A 21,254-nucleotide genomic window follows, 5' to 3' on the forward strand; every position below is an offset into this window, starting at 1 on the left:
GTCCACCCGGGGGCACTCTGACGATCAAGTCAGTTATCTTTCAAAGATAGCAAAAGTGCTTAACTCACTATTCAGAGCATAAAAAGCATACCTTAGACCCATGGGGGTGCCTCTCTTTTATAGCCAACACTTACCTAATCCCAATAGAAGCCTAGCTTCAATGGACTCAGGATTACTGCTAATCTTGGACTCCGAGTAGGATTGGGATAAACTCTCTAAGAGTCTTATCTTTATCCAAACTGAAGTCCTCTCCCATTCTAGGACTCTTGTCCCTTATCCGCTTATCCCGGATTCCGGTTTCTTCGCAGATAACCTCGGCCTAGCTGAGATCATCTCAGTGTCATGACCAAGACACGTGACACCTCGATGTCACCTCAGCCTCATGTTGTCATTCAAAAATTATGTCCCCACACTTATACTAGGGATCTTTTAATGAACCTGACGAATCTATGCCCAATAGACTTAAGACCCTTGTGCAGCCTCCGTGTTCAAGTTTACGTTGAGATTGTTGATAACGTAGTCAAATGCACAGCAGATGAGCTATCTTTGGAATCCACCAAAGCTTGATGCTCCAACCTTTGGAATCCACCAAAGGGGTTTACACTTGAAGTGAAATTGAATTCTATTTCCCTTCAAAATCTTCAATCCATGACTGGATGACTAGGTGATCCAAGGATCACTTCAATTTTTTCAAAGGACGATCTAAGATCACCCAAGGACTATTTTGAGCTATTTGCGCACTTGTAGAGAGAGACCCAGCTAGCTCAGATTCAGATCTTCCTAACATAATAAAAACCAATTACAATTGAAAGAAGTTTTACACACGAGAAAGTGTCACACAGGGATAGCCAAAACTAAGTTCTAGTCTAAAGTCCTAGCAATTTAAAATACTCATTTATAGTTTAGCTTGAAGAATATTGTCTATAAGGATGAGCACGTTTTGTATGGCCAAAGTTTTGCTTCCAAAAGCATGCATATAAAGCTGTGCTTTTGCTTTAGTAAATTTGAATATGGTCTTATGCACTGCATTACAATTCATATGATTTTTTGGCGCAGTTTTTCCTTGGAATGAAGAAAAAATAGAGTTAAGAGATTTATTCAGGATGCATAATCTAGTCTAGGGGTATCGTTTTTGTGATTATTGAAAATAGAGGAGGGGGGGGGGAAACAGAAACTCATACTGCAAACTGTTTTTGAATTTTATTTTCTTTTCTTTTCTAAGACACCTTTTTTAGGACACACTTGTAAGTTGTTTTTTGAATTTTTGAAAATTGTTGTAACACAACAATGAAAATGATGGGTGTTTTGAAATTGGTTTTTTCTCAAGGTTTGACATCTCCCATATAACTTAAGTTGAAATTGCGTAGTGCCTTCAAAGCTTTACTTGATTTTAAGTAGTGAGTCTTGAAATTTTATTTAGCATTCTCGCATCCAAGAAACCTTGGTTTCATGTATATCGAAATTCCACATATCTATGAACCATTCTTGGTCTGGAGTTGTATTGGATGGTTGAAAACTAGGTATATGGAAATTCTATATATCTATTAACCATTCTTGGTCTTTGAAATACTAGTTAAGTTAACACACTTTATATCTATTTAATCTCAGAGAGTTTGGGTATCTTTGTAACACACACTATTACTCTCCTTGTCTTTTAATATTTGAACACTTTCACAGTTGCTATATGTTCTCCAAACTATTATTTTTTTTTTTTTTTTTTTTTTTTTTTTTTTTTTTTTGCAGATGGTTTTGGACATACAAATGTGGATATAACTTTTTTTGACAAGTACGGAAGGGCATTGTTTTTATACCTCTATCCGTATATATAGTGATTCGTAGAAATTACTTTTTTGGTGTGGTAAATATCTAAAATTTGGGATGGTAGAAATTAGCATAGGACGTGGTACAATGTTCTTTTGGGGCGGTACAGATTAAATTTTTGGTATGGTACATATGTCCTTTTCGATATGAAATTTGGTTATTCCTCTATTATGTATGGAATTAAATTATTGACGTTGGATTAGACGTGGTTCGTATGGAATTTGTATTATATTTAGAATTGGACGTTCAATATTAATCTTTTGGATCGTAGGAAGTGAAATGTGTGCACGTTGTTGAATTGTTAAATGGTTGATAATATATTCAGAGTTGATGGATTATATTATTTATACAGGGTACAGGTTATACTAATAATGGATACAGGTGGTTCAGAAAAAAAAAAAAACAAAAAAAAATTAATATAGTATTTGGCCACTAAATATTTTGGTAGCCAAATACATAATCAAACATTTTGATGACTGATAATTTAGTAGCAAAAACAGAACCAAATAAGTTTTTTGCGACCAAATAGTTAGTAGTTAAAACAATTGAGAATGAGAGAAAGAAACTATTACCCACTAAATTTTTTAGTCACGAAAAAACACGGCATCCTTTGGCAACTAAAACGTTTGGTGGTAAAAAATAATGAAGTGAAACTTAAGAGGTTTTTGGCTACAATCAAATGTAGTCGGCAAAAGTCACAACGACTAAATTTCATGGTCGCTAAATATATGTATTCTATTGGTGACTAACACTTTGGTCTCTAATAGCTGAAAATATTTTTACGGTAGAACTTTTAGTAACTAACAATTTAGTTGCCCAAATGTCACCTTTGCCGACTAATTTAGGTTTCGTAGCCAAAAGTTCACTTTCGATGACCAATTGTTTAGTTGCAAAAAGGCACACCTTCCCCGACGAACCAACGGTTAGTAGCCAAAAATTAACTTTCGGCAACTAAAGGTTTTAGTAGCAAAACGAACACATTTGCCGAGTAAAACAAATTTAGTAGGCAAATCTTTCACTTTTGGTGACCAAACAAAAGTTTAGTCATCAATACTATCGCCAACAGGGTATAGGCGACGAACTTAGCGACAAAACTTTTTAGTCGCTAAATCATTTCAGCGACCAAATACGAGACTTTTGGCGACCAATATTTTAGTAGCCAAAAGTGTCATTTCCTGTAGTGTCTATATGTAATTAAGAAAATACATGCTGACGTAGTTCTCTTAGAAAAATAAAAAATATAAAAAATAAACCCTTATAATGTGCCACTAAGCATAAAAAAAAAAAAAAAAAAAAAAATTGCTTTTAATAATATATATATAAATATGATTACTCTATAATCTTTATATTTTGTTTCTTGTGCAATTTTGATTATTGTAATTTTAATTAGTTTGATTTTGATTTTAAATTTAAAAAAAAATTACATGACATTATAAATTAATAATTATAATTATAATTTTTTCATAAATATGTAATAATTTTTAAAAGTTAGCCCTGATGAGTAATTTCCCTTAAATTTATGATTTTATCTGAATTTTTGGTCTAATTGATTATATCTAGTAGAATTTTGTAATGAAAAATACACACATAAGTGATTTGTATCATGCTTTAAGAAGAAAAATTATAAATTCATAAATCTTAGCGAGTTAATTTCAACTAATTCAGTAATCACTTTCTGTCAAAATCACTAACGATATTAGCAATAAGACTAAATTGACATAAAATTTAAAATTAAGAGTCAAAATTTAACTAATTGAAAGTGTAGGGACTAATTTAAAATTTTCAATTTTTTTTTTTTTTTTTGCCATTGACCACTTCAAATAAGGACTAGATAGGCAGCTTTGCTAAACCAAGGGATGGAGGGATACATGGTTAAGCTAATAATCAGTAACAATGACCACGGGCAAGGCGAGGACAGGGAAAATGAGACGGGAAGCAAATAGAAACTAGAAGCATCCGTCACCCAATAATCAGTTTTTCAACTTATTTACTTTTTCTCATAAACAGTCTAATACAGATTCCCGAAATAACAAGAGATAGGCAACTTAACAAGCTACTCCAAACAGGTCCGTAGTCCTTCAATCTGCTTTAACTTCGGCATGGCAAACAGACTGCATCTGCTTAGCTTACTGTTAACATTTAAGTTGTGTTTGAATCTTGAATTGAAGAGAAATTTGAGGAGGGAATGAAAAAAGTGAATGAAATAGAAATTAATTTTGTCATTTTTTCCTATATAGTTTTCCTGTTAATTTGATTCAAATTACATGCCTTAGGTCACACTTCTATAAAAAAAAACATGTTCCGAGCACAAAAACATAAATTGTATTCATTGACTTATCAGAAGAAAATTTCAAGAAGCTGTGCATGTTAAAACACAACCAACCACATGGTGTATTAGTTTAACAGGTTCATCATTCAAAGGTGGCTGCCATAGTTTGAAAGACAAGATCAGGTTTAAGTGCTAAAGTGCATGTATGATGTCAAAATATTGTACTGATTTCAGTAACTCAATTCCAGAATCAAGTGAAAGCTGATATGGAAGGCTGACCTTGATGACAAATGAAGTTTTGACGAAGCAAAATCAATGGTGGTGCTACTGTTTTCACCATGACCACCCCCAAATGGACTTTGAATCAACCAATCCTGAAGTAACACAACTCATTTTCTGATGCCGAAAATTGTTGAAGGTTTGACATTTAATTTTTCTGAACTCGATAGGCCAGTGTAATTCTCATTGCTGCTGGCAATGGCAACCCAGCTACTCCCTGCTTCCTTAGCAATCCCTCTATCTTTCATAATGCTTCTCAGCAAGTCAACCGAATCCCACCTTCCAATGGCCGCATAGAAATTCGACAATGCTATGTAATTCGCAGGCTTAGTTGGTTCCCACTCAAAGAGCTGCTTAGCAGCAAATTCACCCCTAGTGACATCCTGGTTAAGTGTACAAGCATTCAATAGCGCTGCCCATACAGCGGCAGTAGGCTTAATACTGCTGTCAACCATATCATGAAAAAGTCGCCACGCTTCTTCAATCTGACCTGCCCTACCTAATATATCTATAAAACAGGCATAGTGCTCTGGACCTGGATCCACACTGTACTTTTCTTGAAACAAAGCAAAACATTCCTGGCCTTGTTCCACGAGACCTGAATGCCCACACGCAGATAAAACAGCAAGTAATGTCACAGAATTAGGCACAACACGATTACCCTCTTCCCCCATTTTCTTGAACAGCTCAAGAGATTCACACCCATGTCCGTGACTTCCATATGCATCTATCATGCTTGTCCAAGAAACTACATCACTTTGAGGCATTTGATCGAATACCAAACGGGCATTCAAAATCTTCCCACATTTTGCATACATGTCCAGTAATACATTGCACAACTGGGTACTAGAGATGAAGCCCTGACGGATAGCGATGCCGTGTATCTGCTTCCCAATCCACAAATCTGAATTCTCAGAGCACGCAGCGAGGGCACTGGTTAGTGCGATTACGTTAGGTTTCATGGCACTCATAATCGACATAGCGACATCATATTTTCGATTGTGAATGCACCCAGAAATCAATGAATTAAGCATTATATCATCCACTTGGCGATTCAATTTACAATAAACTTTCATTGCTTCATCGATGTATCCCACACCCGAGTAAAAATCAATCAGAGCAGTACTCAGCACTACCAAATCACGGCCCATTACAATCACCAGCGCATGAACTTGCTTACCCTGTCGCTTTGCATTCAAAGAGGCACAAGCTTTAAGCACAGAACACAACGAGAACTCGCTAAATTCCACTCTTTCCTTCCTCATCGCCTCAAATACACCCAGCGCTTTCACAGGGAAACCATGGCGCAGAAAGCTCGATAGCATTGCGTTCCAAGCAACCACATCCTTGAAACCCATCTCATCAAAGACACGAACCGAGTCACCCAATTGGCCATACTTGGAGTACATGTCAATCAACGCAGTTTTCGTAACAATTCCCGAGTCAGACCCCAGTTTGATCATCAAACCATGGACTTGTCGGCCGCGATTGGAGTTCGACAAAGACGAACACGCGCCCAAGACAGGCGTAAAAGTGTAAACAGTGAGGTCGGAACGAATATGATGAATGTGAACGAATAGATTCCATGCCGCAAGAGGGTCGTCGCTGCGAACATACGAGGTGAGAAGAGAGTTGAGAGAATAGAGGTCTCTGTGGGGCGTTTCGTCGAACAGGTGGTGAATGTGGACATTGCGGTATTGATGCTTCGTTATTATTGCAGCGTCCTTTAAAAATCGGTTGTGAAGTTTTTTGGCGGGTAAAAAACAGATAAAACGACTAAATGTGGACATTAACTCAGATTTGGATGCCCTGGAATTGAAGGGATAGTATAAGTAATATAAAGCATAGTTGTAATCGTATCATTACTTTATAAGAAATTAACTAACCATTTTAAAGAGGGGTTTTTTTTTTTTTTTTTTTTTTTGGTCCTTTTTATAGGACATTCTATTTAATAAACAAAAGAAGAGAAAATTACACTGCTCTCATCTAAAGTTCAACAAAAATATGATAAGTCTTATAATTTTAATATAATTATATTGTGCCCCTTTACTCTTAGAGTCATATTATATAATTGATCAAATAATTTTTAATATAATTGTTTTATAACTTTAAAAAAAATAATAATAATTTTTGGACAAAAATGACGTTAAAGAACAGAGGTTATTTTAGTTGACGTAATTGACTGTTCTTTTCTTTTTGAGAGAGAGATTGGGTTGGTAATACAAAATCTAATTAGAATGTCGAATGGATGATGAATTTCACTTACTGGTTCATTTGAGATATGTACAGAGATCGCATGAATTATAATTTTAATTGCATTTGCATTACATTTCATTTGAATTTGGGATAATTTAAGCTTAATTTCAAATTTAACTTTCCAATTTCTCCTCTTTCAGCCCTCCAATGGGTTAATCAATAGAGCAGTTGTCAACACATTAGTAACGGAGCACATGTACGGTAATGAACATTTCAAACTAAAATGATCATTAACGTTTAGATCATAGGCAACACGTCTTCAACTAAAATAAATCAATAGCTCTATCTATTTTAATTCTATCCATTAATCACCAAACCAGATGTGTTATATTGTACATGTACTCGAATTCAAGGACACTGGAAACAGGAATGCGATAACAATGACAAACAGAAATGGGATTTCAATTCCAACCCTTCATTATTGCCGACCGCACTGTCTTCCCGGCAATATATATATATATATATATATAAATAATCCGAATCTCAAATCCTCTGGTAAATCATCATAGCATGAAAGAGAACAGACCTCCATTTTAATCTGTTAAAGGGTCTGCAGCGATAAAGCGAAAGAGATAAACCACCTTCTTTCACCAACATTTCTTCCCTGGCAATCTCGAAGTTTGAGCTTACCTTTGGAACCTAACGAAAGAACTAAAAATATTTGACAGACGTAGAGATATTTACTAGCTACAAGTATAAATTATATGATGTGCTGCAATGGCCATCTACCGCTCCTCTGAGTTGAATCTGTTCCAAGCTTCCTGAACACAAATAAAACAAAAACAATAAATAGAAAAGTACTGCAACGATTATCAAGAACTGTTAGTTACTTCGGACCAAACTTCAGTAATTTGTTTGGATGTAATTTGAGTTAAATGACTCTCATGGCAAAGATCAGTCCATTACATTGGGGGTTAAAGAGGACAAAGTTACTGTAACATTAAAGGTCCATCTCATACTGTCATAACTGAAGCTTGAACTTGGCTAGTACTCTTTTCGTTCCATTTTATTTATTTATTTATTTTTTGGGGGTAATCAGATGTTAATAAGTGAATAATGATTAATTAACCAGAGAATCATTTTTACTATTCAAATTTAGATGCCAAAACTGGGTTTCATGTGCATAAGACATTTCATCAGGTAAATTATCGTATCACCGCATTCCTTGGATACGACCTCCATTTTTACAAAACTAGCATGTATGAAGTAGTAAGTACAATTATAGTATAATCTCAATTACCAAGGTATTCATGTACTTAAATAAACTATAATTTTAATCATAGATGTATAGTACAAAGTTTAAGACATACTATTGAGGTGTACCAAAATGCCAAGACAAGAAAACTATATCAAGCTCAACAGTAACATTTTTGTAGTAGTAACTTGGGAACAAGTATCCATTTATCAAGCTTTATAGAGAGCGAGAGAGAGAGAGAGAGATTATTATATGCTCACTTTCACCTATATGTAGCATGGAGAAAGGCTTTATTTCATAGTTTTTTAGAACATAGTCATTGATCAAATTGGTAAAAGAAAGGGAAGCCAGTAAAATACCTTCAGAAGATCAAAAACCTTTTCACATATATACTTTTGCTGAATACTTGCACCACGTTGTTGTAATTTGTCAGGGTGAACACACAGAGTGGCTTTCCTGTAAGCTTTCTTAACAGCTGCAGAAGTTATAACTTCAGTCAAGGGAATTGGCTGCCAACCACTATCAGGCCCAAGGATCTGTGGATGACAAAAATGTAATTTAGAGCACAAGTAAATGGAAAATTACAGAAAAAGGAATCAGTCAGTGTAACCAAGCAAGGTTGAGGATCAATATTCTAATACTGAACTATGTCGATCTCGATCATCTATTGAACTACACATGAACAAGGAAGAGAAATGAAAGACGCTGACTGCATCTATTAGCAGATAATAATTGATATATTGATGCAGAATATGGACCTTGGTCGGGCCACATCTCCATGTATTAGTTTTCAGGGGCAGGATATTCAAAAAATATTCTGTGCCAGCAGCAAAATCCTCACTCCGGCCAATAGTTCAACGCAGATGAAGTAGCATGAGAGAGTAATTTCATTTCGTTCTATGCCTTCTTCACACTAACATCGTATGTCAATTTAGTTTCATAGATGTCTGATCTAATCATATTCAAGAAAGTGATCGATTTTTGCTGGGCAACCAGAAGAATAGAGCACTTGGGAATATATAGTAACTAAATTGATAGGATTCCCACAGGCATGGCTTGTAGCTAAAAAAATTGACACTAACTTTACAAAGACTTCTACCCAAAATTATATTTTCATTTTTTATTGAAGTACATGTCATAGCTAAAAACACTTGAATAGTTCCTAATGCACTGAATGCTGTATAAATGCAAATGAAACACACAATGCATGTTTATGTGCAAGAAGGATTAAGGTTAATACATATTGCAGTGTCGAAAGTAATGCACGCAGGTTCGCTTCTTTCCCACTCGACCATCTCTTCACTTCAGCATCGAGAGCTTCGGCCAATCTCTGCAAGCATATATTGATATGAGCCATGGAAATGCAAAGGTAACTCATGGTTCTGAAAATTACACTTATGAAAAGATGTTTACATTTCTCTCTGCTTGCTCTCTTTGAGCAAGAAGATCACGCGTGTTCTTCTCGGCTAGAGCTTTTGCCTGAAAAGGTGACAGGTATAGTTTTAGCTCATAATGTTAGATGCAGATATAACTTTAACAATTCTATGGAAGGATGAAAAATAAAATAGAAAAATAAGCCACATACAGCACGTTCAGCAGTTCTTCGATGCCTCTCTAACCTTGCTTTACACCTCTGAGCTGATTCACCTTCAACTCCTACAAATCTCTCAAGTGTTATGGGAAGCTTCTTACAGAAAAAATATATCACAATTATAAGCAAAGCAGAAAAGCATCGAAGGTTGATGAAAAAGTAGATTTAGTAAAACAGCAAAACTCCATATTGTACAGAAAATCATTGTTGGTGGTGTCCTACAAGATTCCACATGCAAGTAAATTATTTCTAATGTTTCACATATCACGTACCACCATGAACTGAAGAATATGAATAAATGGACCCAATGGAAGACCCAACGCCCTGAGATTGCACATCCTGCCATTTATCATCTGTTAATAGGCTGTTAGGCAAGCACTTCATAAATCACATCATTGAAGGGTATACTCACAGAAAACGAAGAGCTTTGTCTCATTCCACCATTTTTGTAAGAAGCAGAGGACTTATCAGCCACTGATCTTTCAACACATTCTCGAGCCTCAAAAGCAGCCTTCTCAGCCATAACTTTTTGGAAAGCACGCTGTCGAGCCTCTGCAGTTGCTCTCTCTACTGCAGTGCGCTCTGCCCTGAGCCTGGCCTCCATAGATGTCTTCTCCGCTAATGACCTTTCTCTAGCCTCGGCACATGCCTTCTCTAGTCTTTCTCGGGCCTCTGTCATTGCTCTTTGTCGAACTTCAGCAGTTGCCCGCTCCACAGCAGCCCTTACTGCCCTGCCATGAGCTTCAGAAAATGCCCTTTCGCGACCTTCAAGAGTAGCTCTATCAACAGCCATCAGGTCCTTTTCTCTTTCTCTCTCTCTTTCCCTCTCTTCCTCTATCTTTCTTAGGCAGTCATTTTCCAGCTCTCTTTCTCTTTTCATCCTTTCTTGTTTCTCTCTCTCTTCTGATGTGAGGATACCATTAAGTTTCTTCTCTTTTCTTTCTGTGTTTTGGCTTGTGCTAACCTTCTGAGCTGTGCTCTGTGCATGTCTTTTTCTCTCAAACACAGTTGGCTGATCAGCTCCCATTTTCCGTCCATTTTCAATCAACTCTCTTACCACTTGTGATGACATGAATTTGTCTTTGCTTTCCTCCTTGTCAAATGTCATTTGAACCTCTTTGACATTATTCCCCCTCTCTCCAAGTGCATAATTGATTACATTTGGCTTCCCAGTATTGGAGGCTATTTCAAAAGCTTTCTTATTTCTGTCCATGTGCTGTCCAATGCCAATACCAATGCCAGCTTCAACTGGCTCTTTCAGAGTGTCATGCAGATCGAGCGATTCTGTGGCATCTTTCACTCTGGTTTGGTTCTTTTCATGTTGTGAGTCATTTTGACCCATGCCAGATGAGATGGATTGCTCTTCAAACAGCACATTCACCACTTCAACTGCTTCCACTTGCCCCTCACTATCCATCGATTCAGCCTTCATGTTTCTATCCTCTTCAAATAAACGGGCCCCTTCGATCTTTTTCACTTTTACACTGTTTTTGTCCTGTGCGCAGACTGCTTGATCAGGTTGTAGGTTCTCACAGTCACCCAGCTTACACACCCCATCAGATGCCTTGAAATTCACCTGCGTGTGCACACAAGTTCCTTGATCAGAATGCAGTTTCCTTTCATTTTCATCCCTTTCATTTTGCTCATGATCTCTGCTGCGTCCCTTCAGTTCTTCCCAATATCGGGCATCTTCAGTCATCTTCTGAGTTTTTTCACAATCATTAGCCTCTTCCGATATTTTCTCAATTTCTTTATGCTTGAAAATCTCTTTTGACCTCTTCTCATTTTCTTGTCTTTCATGTGCTTCTTGTAGTCGTTTCTTACTAACTTCTTGTTCCGAGGCCTCTTCAAGGCTCTTCTCATTCTCTTCCCTTTCACAAGCCTCATTTAGTCTCTCCTCATTTTCCTCTGTGTCATGAGCCCCTTTTTTATTTTTTCCATTTTCTTCCTGCCGAAGAGCACCGCTCAGTTTCTTCTCAATCTCTTCCCACTTAAGATTCTCTACAAGCCTCTTCTCATTTTCATCTCGTTCACAAGCCAATTTTTTCCTTTTCTCATTCTCTTCCTGCTCAAGAGCCATTTTCAGTCTCTTTTCAATCTCTTCCAGCTCCAGAGCCTCTTTCAATCTCTTCTTGTTCTCTTCCTGCTCAAGAGCCTCTTTAAGTCTCTTCTCATTTTCTTCTCTTTCACAAGCCTCTTTAAGTCTCTTCTCATTATCTTCTCTTTCACGAGCCTCTTTTTGTCTCTTTTCTTTCTCCTCCCTTTCACGAACCTCTTTTTGTCTCTTTTCTTTCTCTTCTCTTTCACGGGTCTCTTTTTGTCTCTTTTCAGTCTCTTCCCGCTCCAGAGCCTCTTGCAATCTCTTCTTATTCTCTTCCTGCTCAAGAGCCTCTTTAAGTCTCTTCTCATTTTCTTCTCTTTCATGAGCCTCTTTAAGTCTCTTCTGATTCTCTTCCTCTTTAAGTCTCTTCTCATTTTCTTCTCTTTCACGGGCCTCTTTAAGTCTCTTCTCATTTTCTTCTCTTTCACGAACCTCTTCAAGTCTCTTCTGATTCTCTTCCTCTTTAAGTTTCTTCTCATTTTCTTCTCTTTCACGGGCCTCTTTAAGTCTCTTCTCATTTTCTTCTCTTTCATGAGCCTCTTTAAGTCTCTTCTCTTTCTCTTCTCTTTCACAGGCCTCTTTTTCTCTCTTTACAGTCTCTTCCCGCTGCAGAGCCTTTTTCAATCTCTTCTCATTTTCTTCTCTTTCACAAGCCTCTTTAAGTCTCTTTTCGGCCTCTTCCCGCTCCAGAGCCTCTTTCAATCTCTTTTGATTCTCTTCCTCTTTAAATCTCTTCTCATTTTCTTCTCTTTGACGAGCCTCTTTAAGTCTCTTCTCATTGTCTTCTCTTTCACGAGCTTCTTTTTGTCTCTTTTCTTTCTCTTCTCCTTCACTAGCCTCTTTTTGTTGCTTCTCCTTTTCTTCCTGGTCTAGAGCCTCCATTAGTCTTCTCTCAATTTCTGCTTGCTCAGTGGCCTCTTTGAGTTTTTTCTCATATCTTTCCCTCTCAACAGTTTCTTTTAGTTTCCTTTCATAAGCATCCTCATGTCTTTTTTCATCTTCTATTCTTTCAGCAGCCTCTTTTCGTTTCTTTTCAACTTCCACTTCATTCTCTTTCTGCTGAACTTCTGGCAGGTTCTGACTCTCTTTGCTTTGATCAGCTTCAGTTTGTATCTTCTCAATGTCTCCATGCTGTTGTTGGACCATTCTCGTCTTCTTCCCATTTTCTTCCTGTTTACAAACCTTTTGATTCGCTTTTGCTTTCTTCTCATGCTCCTCTTGGATGTTTGATTCTTTTGTTGCTTTTGATCTCCCCTTGTTTCCATCCCATTCACGAGCTTCCCTATCATCTTTTATTTCCCTATTGTCATCTTCTTGCTGTTGAAATGCTGGAGTTGCTTTTTTCTCTTGTCCACGCTCACAGAACTGTGTATTTTGCACCGAAACCCTTTCATCCTTTACCTGCTCAGAGATCTTTCTGGATTTATCTGTTTCTACTACTTCATAAAATTGTGTGGCTTCTCTCCATTCAACAGGTTCCTCAGTTTTATAATATTCTTGAGCTGACCTATACTCCTTCCCATGCTTTTTATCCGCAGATACTTTAGCCACATTTATATGGTTTTCCCCTTCAATTGAATCTGAAACAACTCGTGCTGTCTTCATTACTTTCGGCATTTCCTCCACAGCAAAACTTTTCATTCCACTACAATCACTTTGACAAGTTCCATGCACTCTCTCATCTTTAAAATAGCTGGATCCATCAAACGTCTTGCTTGCTTTTCCCTCCCTGTCTTTTGCATCATTCTTCAAACCAAGCTTTGTATGGGTTTGAAGACCCTCCTTTCTCTCCATTATTTTTGCACTTCTTAGTTTTGCTTGACCTTTTTCCATTGCCTCTTTCATTTCTGCAGCAGAGACCGAAGCAGATGAGCTTGCATCTACCTCCACATCAAAAAACGGTGGAGAGCTGTCACCTGCCGTCTCTCCAAACGAAAAACTTTTCGAAGCTTTGAGCTTTGATTTCTGCCTATCAGAATCTCCATCTTTTGCAGCTAAAACAGGAGGTGGCCTCGAAGGTGGTGGCAACCGAGATGGTTGAGTTCTTAAGCCGATATCAGATACAGTTAAAAGTTCCTCAATTACAGAAGATGCAGTTTTGCCATAACCCACAGGTTTGAGATCAGTTCCCAAACTCTGTATGCCAAAATTACTGCTTGATGGGTGTGACATAGTTTTCCTGAATTGCTTTCCTTCTCTTAGTCCCCCACTAAAATCAACATTTGGGATGAGATCATCAGTTTTCTGCAAAGGCATATTCCTTTTTTGTGAAGGAGGGGTTTCATTAACTACGAAGCTAAATCCAGGAACAGCATGTAGTTGAGTTACATGGGCCATCCTATTTGACATATCTTCCTTGCTTCTTTGACTAGCCTTATCATATGATATATTGAACTGCTTAATGCCATCACATGACTGGTAAAATTCTTCATTTGACAAGCTTTGATTCCTTTCTGAACAAGCAGAAGGGTCTGACGCATCTGACAAATATCCGCTCTGAGCTGGAGTCCTACAACGAGGAAAAAGACAAAACACATTGCATGATCAAAGTTCTAAAATTGCTATAACAGAAGCAATCAAGAAATATTTTTTTGATCTCCTTGTATTAAACAATAATGGGACCTATAAAATGAAATATGTTCAATAGCAGCAAATTGCAACAGAATCATCAATGCTCCATCAAAGAGTTCCTTATAAGTTATACATGTATATATATACATATGGATTAAAGAAAAGAGGAACTACAATGAAGAATCAAAATTCAATTTAAACATTTACCAATCTCATATTACAACTAAAACCTTTACCAGAAATAATTCCTAAATTATGAGATACTATTCAATTAAATGCTTTCAACCCTCTTTATTAAAATTTAGATCATTTTTCTCTACACTACCTCTCTTCTAATGAATATCATTTTTCTCTACGAATCCCCTCACATTTGTGGGGAGTGAACTTAATTGCAGGAACCTCCTACTAGGAATCACAAATTCGCTCTAGAACTGCAATTTCAATTCAAAGCAGCAATTGAGTTAGAAAGAACCTTGTTCCCAGAATCCCAAAGAAACAAAATAAAAGCTGGCAACCCTCATATTATAAAATCTAGAAAGTAGAAAATAAAATTAACTCATATCTAGTACTTCATATTTACTTAATATATTTTACATTTACAAAAAACAATTTGTAGTTGACACTTTTTATATTTATTCATATTTTGACATATATATATATATAACAACTAAGCAACAAATATATATATATATATATATATATATATTTCTCACAATATATTAAATATATAAACCTTAAGACTCTTCTATGCGCCCCACTCCCTCGGCTTCGTTGCCATTCTGACCCTGTCCCCACCCTTGTCCTTGCTTCCACTTCATGTGACTGAGGTCATGAACAGGTACATCCATTAGAAACGGTCACTTGGAAACTGACAATAACGGTTAATTCCGTGATGAAGAGATGGTCCCCTAGCCCAGGCTTTGAACAAGCCTGTGTGTCTCCATAAAAGGAATTATCAAGTCAAGCCATAAGATATCTCTCAGAAATAAGCCAACTGAGGGATTTTCTGATTTTCCTCTTCCAAGTATTTGAACAAACATGGCTATAGTCTATAGAGAAGTTTCCATTCCTCCCTACTTATGTTATGGGTAAATATCTAAAATTGACACATTGCCCTCTTGAGAAACCTGTTGAATCCCAATTCTAAAGGTAACCAAAGTTTTGCACGATTATCTTCAGAAATAGAGTTTTCACAAAGAAGCCATATAAAAGTCTCAGAACACAAACAAATTACCAAGATAAATCCCCATAACACGCAATCCAAACACATGACAAACTCGTTGTATTTCTTTTTCTTTATCTCAAAACACAGAAGCTAAATCTCGTACACCCTACAGAAACCCCAAAGTGACTCGTGGTTTCAGTCACAATACGCGAACATTGGCTCAAAAATCAGTTACGAAAAATTGCAAAAACCTGTATATTTTGTTCTGCAATTAACAAATGTTCAACAGAGTGACCGTAGAGTAACCAAAACAAAGAAATAGGAAGAACCAAACAACAAGAGATAAACAATTATTTGCACAATTTCAGCATAAAATGAGGAAAAAAATTGAAGGCAAAAAGCAACAAAAGACATACCAAGCTTCATCAGAGGAATCATAAGCAGTCTTGGAATGGTTGAACAATTCATCGAACGAGACTGCGAAATCTAGGCCCTCGAAACCGCCGAACACTTGAGAGTAGTCAAAATGGGAGGTCCGGATATCGAAGGAGAATTCGGCTTCGTCGACAGCGGGAAGATCGAGAATCGGAATAGAGGAAGGTCGAGAGGCGTGAAAGCTTCCGAAAATCTCAGAGTAGTCTTCGATGCGAGGAGAGAAAGTGGGGATTCCGAACTTCGGAGGACCTCCGAAGACGTCGTCGTAGACTGTGTGAGTTGAGAAGCCATTGGCATTGGCATTGGCATTGGCATTGTTGTAGAGTTTCTTCGAAACAGAGTGAGACAATTTTTCCATCAAAATGGAGCTTCGAGCTGCTGCTTCTCTCTCTCTCTCTACCTTCTTCCGAGTTGTGTGCGGACAGAGAAAGAGTACGACGAGAGAGTTACTCGACGGGGAGAAAGGGGCATAATTTCGACCACCGTACTCTATTTCAGTAATTAATTATTGGGGAATTCTAATATACTACGCCTTTGTTTCGGGTTTGCTTAGGTTGATTTTTTAATTTTTTAATTTTTTAACTATTTTAGTCTGTAGTTAAAAAGTCTTGTTTGATAAGATTTTTTGATTTTTTGTGAGAAAAATAATGTAACGATTATCGGTTAAATTGATGTTTTGTCTTATTGAGTTAAAAAAATTATTTTATCTTTTTGTGATTAAAAATAACCCAAAATCTAACCCAATCCTTCTTCCAAAACGAAGCCAAAGTGAGTTTGCTTTTTTATTTTTTAGAATTTTAATTTTTTTGTTATTTTAGTTTGGATTAAAAAGTTTCATTTGATATGGACTTTTTAAATTTTTGACTTTTATGATAAAAAAAAGTGAAATGGTTATTCAAGTAATAAAGTTTCGTAACTCGAAATAAATGGGACTCAAATGGCTCGACCTCTCTCTCTCTGTCTTTCTTCACTATCTCTCTTCCTCTGCCTTGGTCTTCTTCTTCTTCTTCTTCTTCTTCTTCTTTCTAAACTGCGACGATAATGATGGCTTGCGATGGTGGGCTCTCTCTCTCATATATATAGATAGATCTGTGTATACAGAGATCTAACCAGCGTAGATCTGTATAGATTTGTGTGTATACACACATAGATCTGTTCTCATTTTCTCTTCTTCCTCCTCTCCTTCTTCTGTTGTTCTCTCTTCTTCTTTTTGTTTCTTTTTTCCTCCCCTGTTTTTTTTCTTATTTGATTTTTTTTTATTTTCCTCTCCTCTTTGCTATATCTCTTTCCTCTCCTCTATCTCTTTTTTTAATTTTGAGTTATGGTAGAAAAAAAGAAAAAAAAATAAAGGAAGAATATATCTGAACACAGAGAAAGACAGGGGAAGAAGAAAAGAAAGGAAAAAGAGGGGGAAAAAAAAGGTACCAAAACGACGTCATCTTGACACCTTGAGCCATTCGAGCCTTAATGAATTCGAGCTACCTAGTGGAATTATTAGTTAAATGTAATATTTTATTTTATTGACTTTTTAACCTATTTTTTTTCCTTTTGTGGCTATTTTAGCTCCAACCTTACATGCCAACATAGCTTATGCATCCGAATTTTTCCTAGTTATTCTAATTTTTTTTGTTATGATTAATTTTCTTTTTTAGTCATGACTCATGGGATCTTTAATTATGTCTCATGTTATGTTTAATTATGATATTTTTTTAATTATGACTCAGAAAATATAAAATTATGCAATTTTTTAATTATAAAGTGCATATAATACACATCCTTTAAGAGGTGTGCACCATAATATTTTCCTTAATTGTTTAAACAAAAAATTTATTCGATAGTTGATATTCAAATATTTGTATTTTGTTCAAAAGTAAATATTTAAGTATTTGTATTTTGGTTTTGTTTGAGAAGTTGTCTATTTTAATTGACTATTTAATTTTTTGCTATTTTAGCCTTCTTTTGAGATGTGGGTTGATTTTTTGGCTATTTTAACATAGAACTAAAAAATCTCGTTTGGGATTTTGCGAGAGAAAAAATAAAATAATTATGGTTTGAATGTGGCATTTTATTTTATTAATTTTTTAAATTATTTTGTCTTTTTGTGGCTATCTTAGTCCAAAAAATTCATGCGAAAACATAACCTTAGCTGAAATAGTTATGTTTGGAAAATTGGTTATTTTTTTTAGTTGATTTAATGGTAAAAGAAAAAAGTAAATGTTTTGTTTTAACAAGTAGGTTAAAAGCTAATTTTTTGATTTTTTTTTAAAAACGTGTAAAAAAAATAAAAAGGTGCTGTGACTTAAAGTAGGTTAAAAGTCAAAAAGTTACTTTTTATCCAAATGTAACATTTTACCTTATTGGCTATTCTAATCTATTTTATCATTTAGGGTGTGTTTGTTTGGACGGACTGGATAAGGGGGGATTGTAATTCATCGGATACATTGTCCTTGGACTATTTGGATGGATTAGAATTGTATCTTATGTTTGTTTAGTCATGGGATTAGATGTCTGGATTGGACTATTTTTAGTGAATCCAATATTTGGTTAGACGGACTGCAGAAAGATAAATGTTCAAAAGACTATTTTACCCTTGTAATTTATAATTTTTATTTAATATATAATTTTAAATTTGTAATCTATAATTTATAATTTAACAACACTAAAAAAATTTAATTTATAAGGCCATCATTTATAATTTATTATTTTTATATAAATTTAATTTATAATTTATATTTTTTATTTAATATATAATTTTAAATTAACAACACTAAAAAAATAATTTTATTTAATATATAAATTAAATTTTCAATATGTAAATTTTATTTAATATGTAAATTTAATTTTTTAACAACACTAAAAAAATTTAATTTATAAGGCCATAATTTTTAATTAAATTAAATTTATAATTAAATTTTTATTTAATATATAATTTTAAATTAACAACACTAAAAAAATAATTTATAAAAGTTCAATAGACTATTTTACCATTTTTTAATTGTTTACGTAATAGCATGGAAGGTAAAATAGACATTTCACAAAATAATCTCATGGGATACCAATCCCATGGTTTCTTTCCCACCTTTCCCATGGGATAGGATAGTCCCATATTTGTGGGACTAATAGTCCGGGGAGACTATTAGTCCAGAGCAAAATTTTTCAAACAAACAATGAATTATTAGTCTGGTGGAACTAATAGTCCAATCTCACACCCTTATCTTTCAAAACAAACATGCTCTTAGTGGGTTATTTTAGCCCAATTCTCTTTCCAAGTACCCCTTTGTTAAATTGATATTCGAACGACATAAATGATATGTATTGAGATAAAATATGATGCGAAAATAGAATTATCCTAAAAATTTAAGTGGAAATATTCTTAAAATGACTAAAGAGGACTCTTTGTTTTTTCACTCCAAAATTTGTATTTATGTCTTTTTGGTAATTGAACAAAATAGTCAATCAAAAAATTGTCAAATAATTCTCATTACTTTATTATTATGTCTTTTTATAAAACGTTAAAAAACAATTAAAAATATTAATTTCCAACAAAATCCTTACAAGGGATTTGTATGTTTTTTTTAGAACTTTTTTTCTTCTTTTTTTTTTTAATTTTTGTAATTGAAAATATTTGATGTATTTGGTAATCATCAAAAAGTTAATTTTTATTTTGGAAAAAAAAATTCTGCGATCTTTTTAAAATTTTGCTTTTTGTTGAGATTTTACCATTTTACTATTGTGAAATCCTTATTAACACAATTAAAACACGGAATGGAATTTCGTACAGAAGGTGAAATTGTTTTTTAGCCAAATCAACTAAACTTTTTATTTTAAACTCTTTTAACCAAAAAATTTACTTATTTTTATAGATACAATTTTAAAATATGTTATTGGGGGTGTTTGGTGGAGATTATTGAAGCAGTTTATAATTTGTTTTAATTTAGAAATTTGTGATAAAGTGTTTGGTACAACTCCTAATTATAATTTATTAGACAAAAATAACTTAAATAAATTTGAAAAAATAATTTTTCAAAAGCTGACTGATATATAGATGCTTTTAATTTCTATTTTTTAATTATAAATTTTTAATTTAAAATAATCTTCACCCACGACCCCCATTCATTCATTAATAACTTCATGATTTTTTTTTATAATGATCGCTCATCAAGTTCTTGAAATGACATTAATATCCTTGATTATTATTTGTTAGATAAACATTGTTGATAAAAAAATAAAAAATAAAAATTAATCCTTTTCAACAATTTTTTTTTATATCTCATTTTCATTTTCCCTAATAAAATCTCTACCACTCTCTCTCAACTAGGATCTTAGCCATCTTTCTTTTTACACACGTTGTCATCTTAATAGCCATTGATAATCAAGATTATCGTAAATAATTAACTATCCCATCGAAACATCAATCCATCTCTAGTGCAGATCTTCCTCATATAAACTGTATTGAAATGAGGGTATATAACTTACTTGTGTGTCAATTTCCGATCACACTGTCAAACATACTTAGCTGGAGAGCACCGGCAGAATAGATTAAGTCCAAACGACCTGTCACAGAAAGATAAGATTCTGGCGGTGGTTCGTCCATCTGGGGCACTCCGACGATCAAGTCAAGTGCTTAACTCACTATTCATAATACAAAAAGCGTACCTTCGACCTACAAGAGTGCCTCGCTTTTATAACCAACACTGACCTAATCCCAATAGAAGCATAACGGACTTTGACTCAATACTAATCCTGGACTCCCAGTTAGATTGTGATAAAATCTTTAAGAGTGTTATCTTTATTCAAACTGAAGTGCTCTCCCGATCTAGGACTCTTGTCCCTTATCCGCTTATCTTGGATTCTGGTATCTTCGCGGATAACATCGGTCTAGCCGAGATTATCTCGGCGTCATCAACAGGACACATGGCACCTCGGCTGGCACTTCAGTACCATCTCGCCCACGTGTTGTTATTCAAAAATTATATCCCCACACTACCAAAAAATAATTAAAGGTTTAGGAAAAGAATTTGAAAGTGTCACACATAATGCCACATTCATCAATAGTAACGTATAAAAAATTGAATTGAGATTTTATAATTCATCAAAAAAAATTTAATAATTAAGGATTCAAAATAAGAAATTAAAAGGCAGAAAATCAATTATCGAGGCACATATTGTCACAATCATCAATAGTAACGTACGAAAAATTGAATTGAGATTTTATAGTCCATCAAAACAAAAAAAAAAAAAAATTCAAAAAAAAAAAAAATTTAAAAGGCACATATTGTCGTAATCAATTATCAACAACATCACAATATCTTTTGGAGCATTAATGCTTAATTTTTATTAAAAATCATCATTTATGATACTTTATGGGTTTGGGTTGGCTGTTGTGCACCACAAGCAGCCATCACTATTGTGCAACCAATGGAGTTTTTTTAATGTCTCATTTCGGCGATGCGAACCGTTAACTTTTTAAGAGATATTGAGTAGAATATATTTGAAAAAATTCCAATTAATCGGACATTGGTATCCCTTTCATCAAAACATATTATATCTAAAAAATTGAATACTAATTTA

At 34.8% G+C, this 21,254-nt stretch overlaps 2 protein-coding genes across 2 annotated transcripts; both read right to left on the reverse strand.

Annotated features, from left to right (window-relative positions):
* Positions 1–4,120: 4,120 nt before the first annotated feature.
* On the reverse strand, positions 4,121–6,351 carry LOC114318816 (Tetratricopeptide repeat (TPR)-like superfamily protein). Its single transcript, XM_028265785.2, has one exon. The coding sequence runs from the start codon at positions 6,157–6,159 to the stop codon at positions 4,480–4,482; it is 1,680 nt and encodes a 559-aa protein (XP_028121586.2). The 5' UTR covers positions 6,160–6,351; the 3' UTR covers positions 4,121–4,479.
* A 532-nt stretch (positions 6,352–6,883) lies between these two features.
* Positions 6,884–16,184, reverse strand: LOC114318817 (uncharacterized). Its single transcript, XM_028265786.2, has 8 exons — positions 15,665–16,184; positions 9,824–14,021; positions 9,684–9,750; positions 9,406–9,476; positions 9,234–9,299; positions 9,061–9,150; positions 8,180–8,356; positions 6,884–7,386 (listed from the first exon to the last, which is right to left on the reverse strand). Exons 1-8 carry the CDS (start codon positions 16,039–16,041, stop codon positions 7,351–7,353), a joined length of 5,082 nt encoding a protein of 1,693 aa, XP_028121587.2. The 5' UTR covers positions 16,042–16,184; the 3' UTR covers positions 6,884–7,350.
* Between the last annotated feature and the right edge of the window lie 5,070 nt (positions 16,185–21,254).

Source organism: Camellia sinensis, chromosome 1 (genome assembly GCF_055761805.1).
Source record: "Camellia sinensis isolate YWXY chromosome 1, ASM5576180v1, whole genome shotgun sequence".
Classification (NCBI taxonomy): Eukaryota; Viridiplantae; Streptophyta; class Magnoliopsida; order Ericales; family Theaceae; genus Camellia; species Camellia sinensis.